Here is a 16,219-nt window from a genome sequence, read left to right as displayed (position 1 = left end):
ATAGTAATATGGAGATATAAAAAAATTCTAAAGATTCTAATTTACTTGTGGTCTCAAGTTCAGAGAAAAATATAGCTGTTACATTTTGTATAGTTATGTGAAAGGGAAACTTAAATTTTAATGTAATTGTGTTTAAAACTTAGTCGAAATTAGTCATCTAAGTTTATTTACGAGTGATGATACATTTCCAAATATTTGAAGCCTTCACAGGTATCTTTTAGTTATTGACATCGAATTTAATTCCATTTGATCAGATGATATAATGTGTAAGAGCCATCTTTGAAAGTTTCTTGACAGTCATTTTACAGCACAGGTTTAGTCCGTATTGGCAAAGATTTTGTCTGCAATTGTAAAGCAGTATGCGTAATGTATTTTGTACTTTTTGTTAGTAATTCTCTGTGCTGGATGATGAATGATAATGCTGTTCAAAACTCCTGTATCCTAACCCTTTTTCTAATTTATCTATTTTATCTATTTTTTCTAATTTGTCTTTTTTTCTAATTTATCTATCAGCTATGGAGAGGGTGTGCTAAATCTCCACTTAATGTTTATAATACTTTTTTTCTTTTCGTTCTTTTAGGTGTTTTGCTTTTTTACCTCCCTCCCCTGTGCGCCTGAAATTCTGCTATTGCATCATGCATTTAGGATTCTTTTATTCTTCTAATGAATATATTCTTCAACACTGAAGAAAAAGGTGTCTCTTTATCTATGGCGCTACTCCTTGCCTTGTAGTCTGCTTTGTCTGATATCAGTGTAGTTGCACAGGTTTCTCATCATTAGGATGTGCATTCTGTGTTTTCCTTCACAGTTTTTCTTTCAGTTTATCTGTGTGTTTTCAAAGTGCTGCTCTTATAAAAAGTGTATGATTGGATCTTGTATCTTAATCCAGTCTGATAATCTCTACTTTTTGATAAGGATGTTTAGTTCATATACATACAAGCAGTAAGTGAAATAATAGGGCTTTTATCTATTATATTGTCATCTGTTTTCTGTAGTTTATATTTTTGTCATTTGTTTGTTTCTCTTTCTCTTGTTTTCCCTTAATTAAATATTTTTATATCCCATTGTAATTCCTGGATATTTAGGTATACATTTATTTGCATTTTTTTAATGACTACTCTAGGATTAGTTAACTTGCTGAGAATCAATTTTTTACCACTTCATGTAAAATGTAAGAACTTTCCATCATTATAGTACCATGTCCTTTTGCTATGGTTATCACATATTCTAGGTATGTTAAACCTCACAGTGCAATGTTATAAATTTTGCCTTAAGCATTAAGTTACCTTTTACAGAAATTAAGAGAAGAAAAAATGCATATACTTCTTTTTCATTCTTCATGAGATTTATTGTTTTCTTTTTTATTACTTTCTTTCTAATTTTACAAGCAATTACATGTTCATTGCAGACAACTAGAAATCCATAAAAATATGAAGTAAAAATTAACGAGCACCCATAATTCTCCCTTCCTCAATGTTATGATCATTCTTTATATTTATTTACATACTTTTCATCGTCTGTGCTCTTTCCTCCTTTCTCTTGATCCAATTTCTGTTTTTCTTCAGTGTGCAGAATTTTTAAATCATTTTTTATAGTTCAGGTCTTCTTTAGACAAATCCTTCTTTTTTTTTTTTTTTTAAACCTGAAAATCACTAATAGGTTAAAAAAAAAAACAGTAATAGAAACCTCAGTTAAATAGAGTTGGGAGGATCTGTTAGGCCCTGGACAATAAGAGTTCAAAAGGAAGAAGAGGCTCCTCTTCTTCCCTGGCAGGGACTCGGCCAATGGAAAGTCATGGACTCTTTGTTTCCTGTAGTGCTCCCTCTTCCCCTCTATGAAAGTGTTCTCCTTCCCCTGCTGTGTGGGAGACCTGCGCTGGCTTGCCATGGTTGCAGACCACAAATTGCGACTCTCTGCTGATCTTGAACAAACTCAGCTTGACTGGAGAAATACATGGCAGTCTATTTGTTTCAGGTCAATATTTGTCAGTAAATACTAATAATGCAGGCCATCTCGGGGTCTGTCTCTATCAATAGCTTTGTCTCTTTGCTGTGAATTACATTTGCTTGCCTGTTCACAATTCTCGTAATTATGTATTATTAGATATTGTAGATGATATTTTTTATTGACTCTGAAGTGTGCTACTTTATTGGACTAATGTTGATTTTTAATTCGGCAGGCAGTTTTATTATTTGTTGATTACATGGTCTCTGTAGATATTTGGTTTAACATTTTATTACAGTGAGTCTAGTTTAGTTCAACACTTAGTTTCGGGCTAATCCGTGGTCTTGTGACAATCTTTACTACAAAGACATGGCTTTTCTGATATTTGAATGTAAAGCCAGAGATATTTACCAAACCACTCTACCTCGGAGATATCTAAATTGCAAACACTGTCTTCTCTGTGATAGGCAAGAAATACAGTCTCTACTAAGCATTTCCAGTCTTTCAGCTTTTGCTTTCTGATTGACTCCTCAACGTGTGCCTCACAAATGCAGAGGTGGGGAGTAAGTCATGGATTGGAAGGGAATTTATTCAGGATTCTCTCTCTTCTTTGTTTTCTTCTTCCAGAATTATTTCCCTCAATTTGCATCTTCTCTGGTAGCTCTTCATTTCTATTCTTTTTTTTTTTTTAACATTTTTTATTGATTTATAATCATTTTACAATGTTGTGTCAAATCTTCATTTCTATTCTTTACACACGAAGCCTTATGAGTGTGCAGTGTGGTTTCTTTCCTTTTTTTTTTTTTAATTGAAGTAGTCTCAGTTGCAATGTGTCAATTTCTGGTGTGCAGCATAATGTTTCAGTCATACATATAAATACATATATTTGTTTTCATGTTCTTTTTCATTATAGGTTACTACAAGACATTGAACATAGTTCCCTGTGCTATACAGAAGATGTTTGATGGGCATTTATCAGAGGGAACTCTAATTCAGAAAGATCCATGCACCCCAGTGTTCATAGCAACAATGTATACAATAGCCAAGACGTGCAAACACCCTAAATGCCCGTTGACAGTGTGGTTACTGATTGAGTTTCATCCTCTCCACGCTGCCCAGATTGGGGAGTGCCCTTAGAGCAAACCCACACGACTGCAACGCTCAGTCTCTCACTTGGCAGTGGTCCCTTCCTTAAGGTTAAAAACTCACTTAGCTTTTGACTGTTTTGGACATTCTCTAACTTCTGTTACTAGTTGTTTTCCATTTTGTTCAAATTTTATAAATGATTATTATTGGGAGGAAGGGCTAATTGAAGACAAGCTCTGCTGGTATTATAGATTTTCAATTTCAAAAAAGAAAAGCTGTAGGAATTTTCATTAGAATGGTATTAAATGTAGAAATACATTTGTGGAGAACTGGTATCTTTCCTAATGAATCTTCCTACATGTGATACTGTGAATGATTTACTTACACTTTAATGTCTTTTAAATTTATTTTTTACATTTCATCACCTATCATTTTTGTTATTTATAATAAACCTTTGTTGTATATAACAAGAACCATGGGTTAAGGATTATGTGAATAGGTGTGCATTTTTATTTACTTACTCTTTTCGGAATTTGTTGTGCTTCATGAATCTCAAGATTTATGTACTGTATCAATTTTGGAAAATTCTCACTTCTTATCATTTTATATGGAATTTCATATACTTTCTCTATTCTGTGCCCCTGGAACTCTGATTAGATATTTGTCGGTTTTTCTAATATTATCCTCTTGATATATTTTCTATTTACAATCTCTTTTCCTGTCTGTGGTGTATAACTCAGTATCATTTTCTCGTTTTTCTTTAATTCACCAGTTTTCTTCTCAGCTTTGCTAATCTGCTGTTTTACCTTTAATGAGGTTTAAATTGAAGTCATCACCATCACCTGCATCAAGTTATGGTTATTATTTTTTTCATTTTTTTAAGATTTCTTTGATAACCCCTGGTGCCTTTCTCATATTTTACTTTATGTTGAAATTATTTAAATATGCTCCTAATAATTGACCTTGATAACAAATAATTCCAATTTCTTTCCTTTTTTTAACATTTTTTATTGAGTTATAATCATTTTACAATGTTGTGTCAAATTCCAGTGTAGAACAAATAATTCCCATTTCTTTAGTTGATGCCGTTAAGATTCTGCTTCTTGCATGTTTTTCATTCTTGTACCCTGGTTCCTCTTTTTTCTGTTTTCAATTGTGAATTCATGATCACAATAATTTCATCTATATTGATCCTTCAAGTCCTTTACAAAATGTAAAAATGTGCGTTAGAAAATATATATGTTTCATTTTGCCACAATAAAACAATTTTGGAGCACTTTAAAATAAATCATTTTCATTGGTGCTTTCAAATTTGTAGAATATATATTTTCTACTAACAGTGAGGCCAGATGAGGCACTCATTTTGCTCTCTCCCTTTTCCAGACTTTTTCTTTGTTCACTCATCAGATTGTTTTGTTTTTAAGCTAAGTGCATAGCGTCTGTTTTTCCAGCTTCATGTAAGCGGGTCTCCAGTTCAGCTTCTTGCCTTCCACGTGTACTGGACTCTGTTTCCTCCACCCAAGATGGCTGCCGAAACACCCACATCTTCCTGCATATTTGTTCTTTTGCTTCAATTTCAGCCTCTGAAACTTACTCCGTCTTTTTTTTCCAGATCATAAGTGCATTCAAAAATATTGTGCCAGAATTTTGTGTTGAGGAGTTTTTAAAAGTATTCCCTCTGACATTTTCCCACAAACAAACCCATAATTCAATTCTGGTTAAGTGGCTATGTCTAGAGAGGTTGCATGAGGGGTTGCATGGGCAGAGGCTCTGCTGGCCTCTAGGGGCTCCAGTGAAATGACACTCGTTCTCTTCTTCCTGAAGAGCTTATACTCCAACTAAGAGAACAAACATGCAAAAATTGCAGACATTATACTGAATGGTATACTTTAGTTGAAATAATGAGATAAGAATCTATAAAATAATAGTAAGTGGTTGTACATGGCTTAATTACAAATGCAGTAAGGTCGATAAATCATATACCCATTCAAAGAATTAAGCTGTTGTAAGTTAGATTGTTAAGAAAAAACTGCAGAGTCATTTGTAAATGACTCAGTTTGCGTCTTGAACTGGTTAAGCAGAGGAGAAAGGACGTTCAATTCTGTAACAAGAAAATTCACTGCGTTGAAATTGAGCATGCCATATTTAGGCAGGAGAACAGGAGAGCCCATGGAGAATAGATTATAATAGAGTGCTGAACGTTATGTACTGTCTGATTGTAACAGGCTTACAAAGTTAGGCAAAAAATATATTTTATATGAGAGATATTGCGTGTCATGCAGTAAGAAATAGATCAATTTTAAGATTAGCTTGGAAGTACATAAATGTGATAAAATGACAAAAAGAGCAGGTGCAGGACCTTCAGAAACTAGGTCTTACTTTAGCTGAGACAGGAAGGGATGAGTTGATACCTATCATTGTAGATAAAAATGATGATTGTATTAAGAAAGAAGAAAAAAGTTTAGAGACATTCAATGTGGAGAGATGCTTATCACACAAATGCATATCATACACAGTTTATGCCCTAATTGTGTTCCTGGTTATGTGATTAGATGGACATCAGACTTGGACAAATTATATTTTCTTTATTTAATTGAAAAATATGCTTCAGATATAAATAGCATCACTTTGAGAAACACATTAAAATTTGATTCAATTATTTAATTTGTTTCCAGGGTCCAACAGGAACATTTTATTGTTTTTTATGACACGATGCAGTTAATTAATTGATGGGAAATTGGTCATGAAATATACTTTAAAGAAAAACAGAAATGAAAACAGGGCAATATTGGAAAATGTTTCTCACTCACTAGATATCAAGAAAACCATAATGAAATATCAGAAATAAATAAATATAACCAAAGATACTAACAATTTAGCATTGAATTTCCTTTTTTAGCTTTTTCTCTTTTTTGTCCATTAACTTACTCATCCATGTCAAATTTCTATTTAGTTTAAAACTTGAGAGTCAGAGATGAACAGATCTGTGAAAGATAAAGTAAAATAGTCTCTTTGTAAGTATTTTATTTTTAAAAATTCTGTATTGTTTAGATTTTCAAATTTGGATCCATTATGCACATATTTTAAGACTAATAAAGTTTTGGGAGTTTGTAATGGGAAAACTTAAGCATAAACACTGTAAACTGATTTAGGGAGCTTATGATAATAAAATGGTAAAGTAAACAAATATATCTTTTTCCTCACAGCATGTGTAATGTAATGAGGGATACAGATAATTGGATAATAATGACTTGGTGTAATGAATATTATGGTGGGTGAAAACTAGGATGTTATAAAAGTGCATAGGAAAGACTTGATTTTCCCATATTTGCAAAATAACTGCATTTGTGTCAATATTCCTCAATTACACTGACTACTTCATAGACTGAACGTGCACATAATAAATACTTTTCAAGTCCTTTTCACTTAATATCTAACATGATTTAGTGAGCAAACTATTTCAGGTTTTGGTAGTTTTTGTTGGAAAATTAAATGTGGATTCTTTTTTTTTTTTTGTAATATATCCCCTTTATGTACAATAAGGTAATTGTGTTCTTCATGTGCCTCACACTTCACACCCGGAATGTCGACTTGTTTCTTTTCAAATGTTGTAAGTAGAAGAAAGACGTATCTATTGATTTTTCTTGAATTATAGTACCAAATGCAGCACAGAGGTGGAGAGAATGTTTCGGTCACTGCTGTATAAGAGGTCAGCAGATCTTTCTGCGTACACCCTTCAGCCTAATGAACTGCAGATTTGTTGGACTTTTTGGATTGATGTTGTGCACGTAATACTTTTTAGTCTTACTGTCTGTGATTTTGGTGTCATACCCCCGAAACTGCTGGGAGCAATGCAGACCAGGTCCCTTCAGTTCTCACTTACTAGCTCTTTGACCTTCTACAAGTTCTAATCATTTAAGCTTTTTACAAATCATGTCCTTAAATATAGATGGCGATAACAAAGGTCCTTACTTTGAGGAGTAGTGAGAATTGTGAGAGTTAAATGAAATAATTCCCATAATGATACTGTGCACTTGATAAAATCTCAGCTCATATGATCTTTAAAATATCACCTACATCTCCAACTGCTTCTCTCACTTTTTTCATCATCTTCCTGCAAACCAGAATTTCCAGTAGATACTTAAATTCAAGTTCATAAATTAAAACGTGCCTCTGTATGTATGTGTCTATAGGTTTATAGGTGTGTATCTATACACAATGCTTCCTTGGGAGACTCATAGCCAAAGGACCTTTGACAATGATATTCTCTTTCTCGAGGTGTGATACTATTTCCAAGAGTAAGACTGTTGTGTGTCTGAACTGTCAACATGAGCCCCAGGTCACACTGCCGAAACAGAGGTGGACAGAGCCCCAGAGCAGGAAGAGAGCAAGTGACAGACTATTGTTTGGTGTTATCTGTCTGTGACTGAGCTAATAATCAGTTTATGATTGTTTAAATGGCTGTGGGCGCTTAATCCCAAATTCTTATTTGGTTTAAAGTATTAGGGTCTGAGAAGAACGGAGCTATGAAGGCTGAATTGAACAATGAATGAAATGAGTAATGTTCAACTTAAAAAATAGATGGAAGTGATATTGTTTAGATTTTAAAATTCAGATCCACATTGCACAGATTTGGAGAGCGAAAAAAAAAAAAGAATAGGAGGTTGAAATAAGGGACCTTTGAAATAAGATTATCGGTGCTCAGAGAAGATTTAACTGTGAGAGGAGGTAACTGTTTTCGTATCAACATATGTTCTTATACTTCAGTGTAAACTGTCCTGCATCAGAATATATGCCCTAAATTTGAAAAATATTGTTTTTTGCAGCTTTTTGAGAGTTTCCAAACTATCACAAAAGCCATACGTATAGGGTTTTTTAAAAAATTATTTGGTGGGTGGGCAATTAGGTTTTTTTTTTAAAGGGAGCTTCTGGGGATTGAACTCAGGACCTCGTGCATGCTAAGCACGCACTCTACCACTGAGCTGTACTCTCCCCCCACTATATGGAGTTTTAAATATAGTCTTGATCATGGTACCGATATCTAAGTCTATTTGATAAAGGTGAAATGCAGAGGTTCAGTGTGATATTATGCATCTAATGCATGAATTGTTGAAGATAAAATGACATTTTCCATTTTCTGGAGGTAAAAAAATTTGTAAAAAGACTGCGTGCAATGCTATTTCTTTAAAAGGTAACAATTAGTCATACCAGTGATAATAAGAATTTACATTTATTTACCATTTATTCTGTGCACGGGTACTGGTTTAAGGTTTTTGGGTTTTTTTTTTTCTGCAGTTGTGCCTTAATTCTTACAACCACCTATGTTTTATGCCCATTTTACATACAAGTTAAGGGAAGCAAGATTCAAAGTTAATAGTTGAGCTCCCAAAAGGTGATTGAAGCCAGTACAGTGGACTATCACTCAAGAACCTAAACTTTATATCACAATTAAGAGTTGTTTTAGTTTGATGTGGTCCAGCATGGCAATAAATAGATATTTTTCCTAAAGTCATTTGTTAAGCAATTTTCCTCACTCTACAACACATGTTAAAAAAAAAAATTAGATTTGCTTCTCCGAGTCTGTCTTCGTTGTCATATGTAGTAGATATGTAACTGAAAAAATCATTAAAACTGTGAATCTTGGTGTTTTTCAAATTTTGAACTGGGATTCAACTTTAAAAATCTACTGTGAGGAATTAAAAGTAATGAGTATGAAGTGGCTGGCCCATGATCTGAGAGAAGTCACAGAATAGTTAATACTACTGTGACAGTAGAATTCATTTATTAAGGTTGGCTTTAGTGTCTGGTTTACTCTTCTGTGTATGTGCATGCTGAAATTTTCTATTGTAGGGTTTGCACGTTTAGCCCCCAGGGTAACCACAAGGCCCCAGATGCATGTTAATTCCGAGTTGTCTGGTCCTGTCCTCTCCCTACAGAAATGTGAACTTTTCCCTGTCTTCTCTGGACATATTTTTATATGTTGATGGCGAGCTGGTATGTAAAGAGCCCCTAATAGCTGTTTGGGTTGTTAATTTTCATACATAGGAAACCTGCAGCCTTTGTGTACACAACAGTTGTCTGGAACTGCATGTTTTATATTTGGCACTGAAAAAACATATTAAAAGTGCAACAGCTGGACCTGATTTTTGAAATACTGTTGGTATAATACAAAGAGAAAGACAGTTGCTAAATACATACATTGACTTCTGCGTAAGTCTCTTTGCCATTCTTTACTGCACATAAAATAAATTTAAAAGCTAAACAAGACCCTGCGTGACCTGGCCACTACTTATCGCACCATCTAATATTACACTGATACTGTCTTCAATCCAGCAGCACTGCCTTTCGTGTATCTCCTTAAAAGAAGACCTTTCCTACCTCAAGTCCTCTGCACATGCAGTCCTTTGACAAGACCGGCTCTTTTTTTTTGTGAGACTGAATATTTTAAAGTGAGCTTCCTGGGCGCTGCTCCTCGGGCTTCTTACAGTATGTCTGGGATGGGACCCAGGAAGCGGTTTCACCAGTGCCACTTAACATCATTCAAGACTACGAGGACAAGACCGTGTCTTAGTGGGTAGTCTTAATAACAGGAATACTGTAGAGATAAGCATTTCATTCCTATTGTTTCATTATGAGCAGCTACCATGTGTGAGACTCTGTGATGGTGAGGTTTGTATGTTAACATCATTTCATCTCAACAACAGATCAGCAAGGTGAACCCTTAAGGTTCACAAAGTAAGGCATATTCCCCAGGGTCACGCAGAATCAAAATCTGAACCAATTTCCTTGATTCCTAAAACTTTCCCTCCAAGTTAAAAGGCTAAGTGACTTATCCCAGGTCACAGGGTAATAAAGCCTGACCCAGAAATCCCAAGTTCATAGTCCCAGGCTCTTTTGACACATAGTGTGTGTCCTGTGGAGAAGAGCAGGTTTTAAATACATAGAGAATGCTACGGTTGAGCAGAGACAACTGAACTAAATGTACATCTAATCTTCTCAAATTTGTACACCACCTAATTTCTGAAATATAAACATGCTATAGGCTTTTTGGCTAAGGATATTTTTTTCTAAAAGTTTAACTGAACTCCAGAAGGTATTTTCCTTTTTGTAACTCTGTCCCCTAAAAGCTTTTTTTTTAGAAATTGTCTTCAAAATGCAAACTGATTTCCTGATAGGTGGGGGGGGGGGTCCTGAACCCTCTGAGGTGCCCCATATCATTGCCACGATCACGTCAATGGCTTTTTCAGCACTGTCCTCCCTTACTTTCTTTCTTCTGTTCTTCTATTATCCATATAGTTCTTTCACTTTAATTTTTTCTCTCCCTCCCTCCTTACTCCTTCTCTCCCTCCTTTCTCCCTTCCTTTCCTACCTCCTTTGTTTAGTAAATATTTATTGAAGTGCTACTAAGTAGGAGTTAGGAACAAGGCCACCGATTTGATAAAAAGCAACAAAAGGCCTGCCTGCCAGGAGTTCATCTTTCAACACAGCCTCCTCTCTCGTAGCCCTGCAGGCCTCAAATAGTTTATGTGAATAGAAGTCATATATAAGAATAAAAAATGTCACATTATTTTGTTTTAATGTTTGGGTATAAAAGGAAACAGAGTTAAAAAAAAATACTTGCTACCACCTAATTCTAATATTGAAGACATTTTAAAAAATTTTTAGAAGCATTTACATTTTACTTTATCAGGAAAAAAAAAAAAAACCCTACATGATCTTTGGGTAAGTGAAAAATCCACAATCCTGAAATTTGTTCCATTTTTCTATTTTTGACTATTGCCTTAGCCAAGGTTTTTCAAGGGGTAAAGAAAAGGCTGATGATTGAATTTTGTTCCTTTAAAAATCTATTCCCTACTCATGAAATGCAGTAAAATAGTCAAAAGGTAGTAAGAGGGGAGAACAGACAAGAAGCAGCAAGGAGGAGAGTCCACACGCCAGCTCTTCCATCCCAGGGACCGGGGGCTGTGACAGTGAGCAGAGTTACCAATATTCATACATGACAAGCTGAAACCCACGAAGCCGGAACGTGTTCCTTCAGTAATGCATCTGCGGGGACGTGAAATGGACTGGAAGAGACTGAAAGCTGGAAAAGGCATTGCTTTTCTAAAGTGTCCACATGAGTCTTTCTACAGTGCCCTAGTTTGTGAGCTCTGCCTTTAGCCTTAGGTCTATTTATCTCCCTCTTTGTTTGTCCTTATGATTTAGAAACATGATGAGAGCTTACAGGGAGAGATGAATTGGCTCAGGGAATTTATGCTTTTGTTCCAGGGAAAAAAATATAATCCATATAGGATATATATTTTCTATGCTTTATAGTAGATAGATATAAATAGAACTACAGAAATAAAGAGAGAAAGAGGGGAGAAAGGGAGAGAGGTGCATAAGGAAGGAAGGAAGGAAGGAAAAGGAAGGGGGAGAGAGAGAAAGAAAGAAGGCATGATGGAGTGAGATTAATTGATGGAGAGAAAACTGATAAAATAAATATATCAGTAACTGCAGATAGCAAATCAATAATAATTTTTATATTCTGAGCCTGAATACAGAAATAATGAATCAAGCTATTTCCTAAACTAGAAAAGGGAGCTTTTTGCACATTTATTCTGTGTCAAGGAAACAAGGAAGCAGAGGAGAGGAGGAGGGCTACTCAGAGAGAGATGTGTGCTTCACCGAGTGCCAGACAGCCTCACATCATTGCTCTTTCACGACCCTTGGGCAACCTTCTGGGAGAGGTTTTCTGAGAGCTTATTTTACAAGAAGTATCTTGAGAACATTAGAAATGAATTTAATAGGTGTGCTTTCCCAGTCAGTGTTTTTCAGTGTGGGGCTTAATTAAGAGGAAAATGTTTCATGTTTCAGGGTTCGGTTGGGTTTTCCTTTCCTTCTGGGTCTAGAGAAAACAGTTACATTTAGGGAATCTGAAAAAGAAAGATTTTTCTTTTTTTTTAATATATAGATTTATACAGATTTTTATATAGATTTAATTGTGAAAATGTCAAAATGTATGTGGTGTAACTCCACTTCCTGCAGCTCGGGAGCTAGGTCTTCACAACTGTGTTAAACCTGCAGTTTAAGGCTTTAAATTTCACTTCAGAATATGCTTATTGCAAAAATGTTCCTTTAATTCGTCTGTGCATTTGATCTAATATTCATTAAATATTAGAGGGCTGTAATCTCCTGGAATTCTGCTAGGTGGTGGATACAAAGCAATAAACCAAGCATAAGGATTCTAGAAACCTGGGTATTATATTTAACGGGATAAATGGAGTATAGTACACAATATAACACTTCAAGTGGAAAAAGACACTATGACGACAAATAAGTAAATGTTCTAAGAGGGGAAAAAAGGAGTTATTTAATTTTTGGGATAACAGGGAAGAAGAGCTTACTTTAAAAGTGTTACATTGTAAGGGGAGGATGGACAGGGACCAAAAATGGATATATAATGTAGGTAGCTCAAATATTGTTCTGAATGTCTCAATCCATTGCCTTTACTGATTATTTACACAGATTAATATCTGCGTTTTACCAGGATTCATCATATACAAATTCTTTAAAATGGCAGCAGTATAGTAAGTCAAGGATTGGAGCACAATATATACAGTATATACAATTTGCAGAAAATCTGAGGTATACTGAATAGTGAACATTGGAAAGCCATCAGAATACCCAAAACAGATACAATTTTTGAGTGTCTGCTCTGACACATGCACTGTACAATAGTCTACACACATCCTACACTGCGAGCACATTTCTCACAAGAACTCAGTGTGGAAGATGTTACTGTCTTAGGCCACTCCACTTGTCCATTGCCATGCAGCTACTATGAGAAAGCTGCAAGATAAGCACAAAGAATTATCTGATCACCCAGTCACACACTTTTCCTTCTTTATTTTACTGAGATTTTAAACACACTAACAGAGTCTGAATAATGTGGGAAAACAAGAAAAGTAAGATCTTAAATTCACATCATAATTAGCCTGATTCCTGGATATAAATAAGAAAAAAATGTTAATGATGCAAATCAAACACATTCAACTAACACACTTAACTCTTATTAAAAGAACTTGCAGTTGGTTTTAATGAGATATTTTCAACAATTTTCTTGAGCAGCCTGTAAGGATAAAAATCAAACATGTTTTAATAATATTTTCCCTCTCAGTGGGTACTTGTGCTTTCAATGTTGATGAAGCCTAGGATGTAAATCCATTGACTGACAACTTAGAGTTGCTTCTTTTTCTTTCATTTTTATATTACCTTCTATTTAGGCTTCTTGCAATATCAGTGCTTTAGGAAACTAAGAGTGAATGAATGAACAATCGTCATTTATACACTAATTTTGCTCTCAGTATTTGATGATAAAATCACTTTTATTTCCTGTTGTTGGCTATCATTTCCAAACAATAACCAACCCGATTATATTCACAATCAGCTTCCAAGTACAGCAGTGAGATGGCACGCCATCTCTTCAGAAGGGATTTCCAGTTCGCATCAACTGTATCTGTATCTAAACTTGTGCAGTGATGGACGAAAAAATATATATATAAGTATAGATATAAATATTATAAAGGTACATATTTATGATTTTTCCTTTATTTATTTTTAACTTCTCTTAAACCTTTTTTCTTAAATAGAGGTACTGGGGATTGCACCCAGGACTCTGTGCATACTAAGCATGCGCTCTACCATTGAACTGCTTCCTTCCCCCTATAATTTTTTTCAGCCAAGAACTATATGGATTTTCTGTCTCAAATAGCTGGAAAGGAGCTAAACCACTCATAGGGAAGCTTCAGACCGAAGATGACTTGCGTGCAGGACGGGGACACACACACACACACACACACACACACACACACACACACACACACACTGTCTTTGTATTTATAGGGGTTCCTTCTGTTTTGTATTTCTAGAACCTCAACCTACTGGCTCACGCGCATCCAGTCTTTGCTTTACTGCAACGAGAACGGCCTCCTGGGCAGCTTTTCAGAGGAGACGCACTCGTGCACGTGTCCCAGCGACCAGGTGGGCTGCGCCTCCTTCCTGCCCTGCGCGGTGGGCGACGCGGCCGCCTGCCTCAGCTGCGCCGCTGACAACCTCACACGCTGCGGCGCCTGCAACACGGGCTACATGCTGAGCCAGGGGCTCTGCAAGCCCGAGGTGGCCGAGTCCACGGATCACTACATCGGCTTCGAGACCGACCTGCAGGACCTGGAGATGAAGTACCTGCTGCAGAAGACGGACCGACGCCTAGAGGTCCACGCCATTTTCATCAGCAACGACATGCGCCTCAACAGCTGGTTCGACCCCTCCTGGCGGAAGCGGATGCTGCTGACCTTGAAGAGCAACAAGTACAAGTCCAGCCTGGTCCACATGATCCTGGGCCTCTCCTTGCAGATCTGCTTAACGAAGAACAGCACCTTGGAGCCCGTGTTGGCTGTGTACGTCAATCCCTTCGGAGGCAGCCACTCTGAGAGCTGGTTTATGCCTGTGAGTGAAAACGGCTTTCCCGACTGGGAGCGGACTAAGCTGGGCCTCCCCCTGCAGTGCTACAACTGGTCTCTGACTCTGGGGAACAAATGGAAGACGTTTTTCGAGACCGTGCACATCTACCTGAGGAGTCGCATCAGGTCCAGCGGCCCCAATGGCAACGAGAGCATTTACTACGAACCTCTGGAGTTCATTGACCCTTCCCGGAACCTGGGCTACATGAAAATCAACAACATTCAAGTGTTCGGCTACAGCATGCACTTTGATCCGGAGGCAATCCGGGACCTGATCCTGCAGCTGGACTACCCCTACACTCAGGGATCCCAGGACTCAGCACTTTTGCAACTTCTGGAGATAAGAGACCGTGTAAATAAACTCTCCCCACCCGGCCAGCGTCGTCTAGATCTTTTCTCTTGCTTGCTTCGTCACAGACTCAAGCTGTCTACTAGTGAGGTGGTGAGGATCCAGTCCGCTCTGCAGGCGTTTAATGCCAAATTGCCAAACACCGTGGATTATGACACGACCAAGTTATGTAGTTAACCATAAATGTCAAGCACAACCCAAAATCTTGAAGGAGTTTTTACAGTGCTTTTGTGGAACAGTTTATGTTTGGAAGAGTACATTTAAATTGTCTTTTCAATATCTGTCTTATATCAGTCAATAACATTGGATGGCAATTTACACACATGAACTTGCTGACAATGAATATATTATACTGCAGTTTTGGTTTATGAATGAAATAAATACTGACACCCGTCTAGAAGACATTCTACTTTTTACAATAAATTTCATTTGTAATTTTATATGTTCCGTGGCAATGCTTTTGTGCATTACATCCTCTAGAGGGAACATAAAAAGATACCAATAAAATTTTGTAGCTGAACAGTTATTAAAAAGAAGTGCTGTGGGATTTCTTTTTTCCATGAAATGAGTTCCATTTTGATATAGCTTGTTAGAACCTGGGGAAAATTCACCAAGTTGTTTTAATGGAAACATTTGAAGGTCCCTTTCAAGAACCTTTGGGGAAAACCGAACTAGGGAGAAAGTTTAGCCTTCAGTTGTATTTTTATGGTTTACAGCGTACTGGCAGTGCCTTATTGGTTATCTTTACTTAGAAACCATTTCTAGAGACACCATCATTATTAAAATAAACACATAAACTTACTTCCCAACTAAATATCAGAACATTTTGTCAAACAAACTGAAAAGTCAGTGTGAATTATAAGTGTGTCATAAAGTAAACCCTTCGTTTCCTTAGTAAAGTGCTTTGTCATTCTCTTACTACATTCTCATGACCAATGAGCAGCGTACTCTACACAGTCATTCTCATTTCAGGTACTGAAAGCCTAGTTATTCCAACACCTTACCAATGTCAATAACATAACGTTTCTGGAATTCACAAAGTATGTGTTGGCATAAAATAAATGATCAAATAACTAATCAAATGTAAAAAGACATTTATTTACCTCTCAGAGAAACTGCTATTACAAAGATATATTTTGAATAGCAAATACTTTCAATATAAACTAGCTTTAGTTCAAATTTCTGGTTTAAAATTCCCATATTAAAAGTAAAAGTAAAATAAAATAAAATAAAATTCCCATATTACCATGGTGTAATATTAGATATAAAATTAATACTTTTATCTATGAATTTCAATGGCATTCTTATTTAGATGTATGGATGTATCTGTAAAGTGAGG

At 36.2% G+C, this 16,219-nt stretch overlaps 1 protein-coding gene across 2 annotated transcripts in view; it reads left to right on the top strand.

The window, feature by feature from the left end:
* The window catches only part of BRINP3 (BMP/retinoic acid inducible neural specific 3), a 335,533-nt gene extending 320,213 nt beyond the window's left edge, over positions 1-15,320 (top strand). For both annotated transcript variants that reach the window (XM_006203645.3, XM_072948738.1), the window contains exon 8: positions 13,941-15,320. In XM_006203645.3, the coding sequence (XP_006203707.1) occupies positions 13,941-15,057 (1,117 nt within the window). In that variant the 3' untranslated portion in view covers positions 15,058-15,320. The remainder of the gene's footprint in view (positions 1-13,940) is intronic.
* The last annotated feature ends 899 nt before the right edge of the window (positions 15,321-16,219 follow it).

Source organism: Vicugna pacos, chromosome 23 (genome assembly GCF_048564905.1).
Source record: "Vicugna pacos chromosome 23, VicPac4, whole genome shotgun sequence".
NCBI classification, from domain to species: Eukaryota; Metazoa; Chordata; class Mammalia; order Artiodactyla; family Camelidae; genus Vicugna; species Vicugna pacos.
The sequence above is the reverse complement of the archived record's forward strand: the minus strand, read 5'-3'. Positions and strand labels throughout refer to the sequence as shown.